The sequence below is a fragment of the Penaeus vannamei genome, chromosome 41 (genome assembly GCF_042767895.1).
Source record: "Penaeus vannamei isolate JL-2024 chromosome 41, ASM4276789v1, whole genome shotgun sequence".
Lineage (NCBI taxonomy): Eukaryota > Metazoa > Arthropoda > Malacostraca > Decapoda > Penaeidae > Penaeus > Penaeus vannamei.
In genome coordinates this window covers 12,491,703-12,494,202 of record NC_091589.1, presented here as the reverse complement: position 1 = coordinate 12,494,202, position 2,500 = coordinate 12,491,703, and the positions used below count along the sequence as shown (strand labels likewise).

The 2,500-nt window shown below is 37.1% G+C and overlaps 1 protein-coding gene across 1 annotated transcript in view; it reads right to left on the bottom strand.

Annotated features, from left to right (window-relative positions):
• LRP1 (LDL receptor protein 1) overlaps nucleotides 1–2,500 on the bottom strand; it is a gene marked incomplete in the record, with an annotated part of 264,954 nt that overhangs the window by 26,852 nt on the left and 235,602 nt on the right. Inside the window, 6 exon segments of the mRNA XM_070118011.1 lie at nucleotides 106–207; nucleotides 447–604; nucleotides 859–946; nucleotides 1,499–1,656; nucleotides 1,998–2,082; nucleotides 2,231–2,388. Coding sequence (XP_069974112.1) covers nucleotides 106–207; nucleotides 447–604; nucleotides 859–946; nucleotides 1,499–1,656; nucleotides 1,998–2,082; nucleotides 2,231–2,388 — 749 coding nt within the window.

Below are 2,500 nucleotides of genomic sequence, written 5' to 3'. Positions count from 1 at the left end.
TTCTGATAAACTCTGTATGAAAAGTAACATGGAAACAAAATATTTAACACTTTGATAAATACTTTTCCTTTCCTAGTACACTAATTAAGGAGTATATAATCTTACCCGATGACAATAGTGATCACATTCATTATCCTGGCACCGGTCACCGCTGTAGCCAGGCGGGCAATCACAGTTAGGATCATTTCCTTCTAGGCGGCATACACCCTGTATCAGTTATGGAAACAATATTGTTATTCTATTGTGATACATACATATCCATAGCACTGAATGAGAAGCCATAATTTCACTTAGAAAGGAGTTACATAATATACTTCTGATTAACTATTAAACCAAAACATTATGTGACATTGTCCCTTTTGCAAAGCTATATATCTTTATCAATAATTCTTGCAAATTAGTAATGATTTTCTTAAAGAACTTCATTACACTTTACAAAACCCTACCCGCTGGCAGTAGTTGTCACAAGCTGACTTCTCGCATGTCATTCCGTGGTAACCAGGGAGGCACCGACAGAAGTATTCACCGCTGCCTGATGCAATTGTGCATACACCATTGTTCTGACACTTGAGGGTGCCATCACACTTCTGAACACAGTTGTCATCTAAGTGTGGGAATAGTTTGTAAAATGTAAATGTTACTATTCAACATAAAGTGTTCTTGCTATTGAATTTGTCTTATTCATAAATTCTTCAAAACACCTTTTTGTAACAGCAACAACAGTCAAGAATAATAAAAAATACCATTGCACAGATATTGAATACAAACTATAATAGGAAGAGCATTTGTCATGAGACAAAATCAAATACCATTATTCCATCTAATTAAAACTTATTAAAGATCAAATGAGAGACATACCTTTGCAGATGCTTTCATCACATAGACGACCCCTCCAACCACCATCACACTCACAAATTGGTTCACCTTGACGGATTTTACATATGCCCTTAAAGAGAGAAAGATATTAATCTGTGAGTACATTTTTTTTTCTAGGATTATCCACAAAGCTTTATATCTTGTGGACTGATATATTACCACTTTCAGGGACTTTTAATCAATTCATATTGCAATTAGTAATGCAAAATGGTCAACATCTCATTTTATATATGCATCATTTTCTAATGTATAGTGCCTATCATCATATGTGCATCATTGCCACACAAACTGGTCATGTATCTGATGCACTTAAAAGGACTTTCTTGTGTATAGAATAGTCTTATTGCTATCTACAGTGTCCTTAAATCACCTTAAGTAGTTTCCATAAAATAAAAGAGCAACATAAAATTGGGGTTATATTGGTTGGCAGGTAACAGGTTATATTTATCCATTGATCTATGTAATGACTGTAATATAAAGATCACAACCATCAACTATATCAAAACTCTAATTGCCCTATCGCATATATCACATGAGACAAGTCATTAAGAAGTCAGACATAACACCACAAACTGGACATTAACATGGCAAAAACCAAAACCAACACGAACAAGACACTTACATGCACACAAAAGTCTTGGCATATGGAGATTTCACAATGGGTTCCGTGATAACCCGGGGAACAGGAGCACCTGGCTGATTTTGGAGGGCCAGGGTATATGATGCACTTGCCTTCATTTGCACAGTGGAAGTCTTCACACAAATCTTTCTGACAGTTCCCTAAAATGACAAGAACAGATTTATAAGATAAATTAACGAGGATAAAAATCTCTCATCATCTGTGGTATCTATCAAACAGAGAGAGAGAGAGAGAGAGAGAGAGAGAGAGAGAGAGAGAGAGAGAGAGAGAGAGAGAGAGAGAGAGAGAGAGAGAGAGAGAGAGAGAGAGAGAGAGAGAGAGAGAGAGAGAGAGAGAGAGAGAGAGAGAGAGAGAGAGAGAGAGAGAGAGAGAGCAGAGAGAGAGAGAGAGAGAGAGAGAGAGAGAGAGAGAGAGAGAGAGAGAGAGAGAGAGAGAGAGAGAGAGAGAGAGAGAGAGAGAAAGAGCACACTGCTGTACTTACCCTCTTTGCAAGTATCGCAGGTCCTGCCTGTCCATCCTTCCTCACACTGGCACTTTGGAATACCCTGATAAATACTGCAGTTTCCCTGTTGTATGAAAAAAGAGAAAGTAAAAGAAATCATTTACTACCAAGAAAAGAAAATGAGAATGATTGGACCAAAGTTAGATAACCTGGATCAAACAATATCTCATATTCCACATCTACAATTATATTCCTGGATTTCCATAGCTTACATTTTTGCAGTAATTGTCACAAACTGAATAATGACAGGTTTCTCCATGGTATCCTTCAGCACAAGAACAGAACGTCTCCGGTGACTCATTAGCCCCGTTAAGTCGACACGTTGCTCCATTCTCACAATGTATGTAGCGGCACTGTTCACATCGATCCCCTGAAAGAGATCACGGATTTAAACAATGCAATAAAGATAAAAATAATTGTAAAAACTGAAAGGAATACTAAAAGTTACGATAGCTAAAATCATAAATATAAGCAAATTTTCC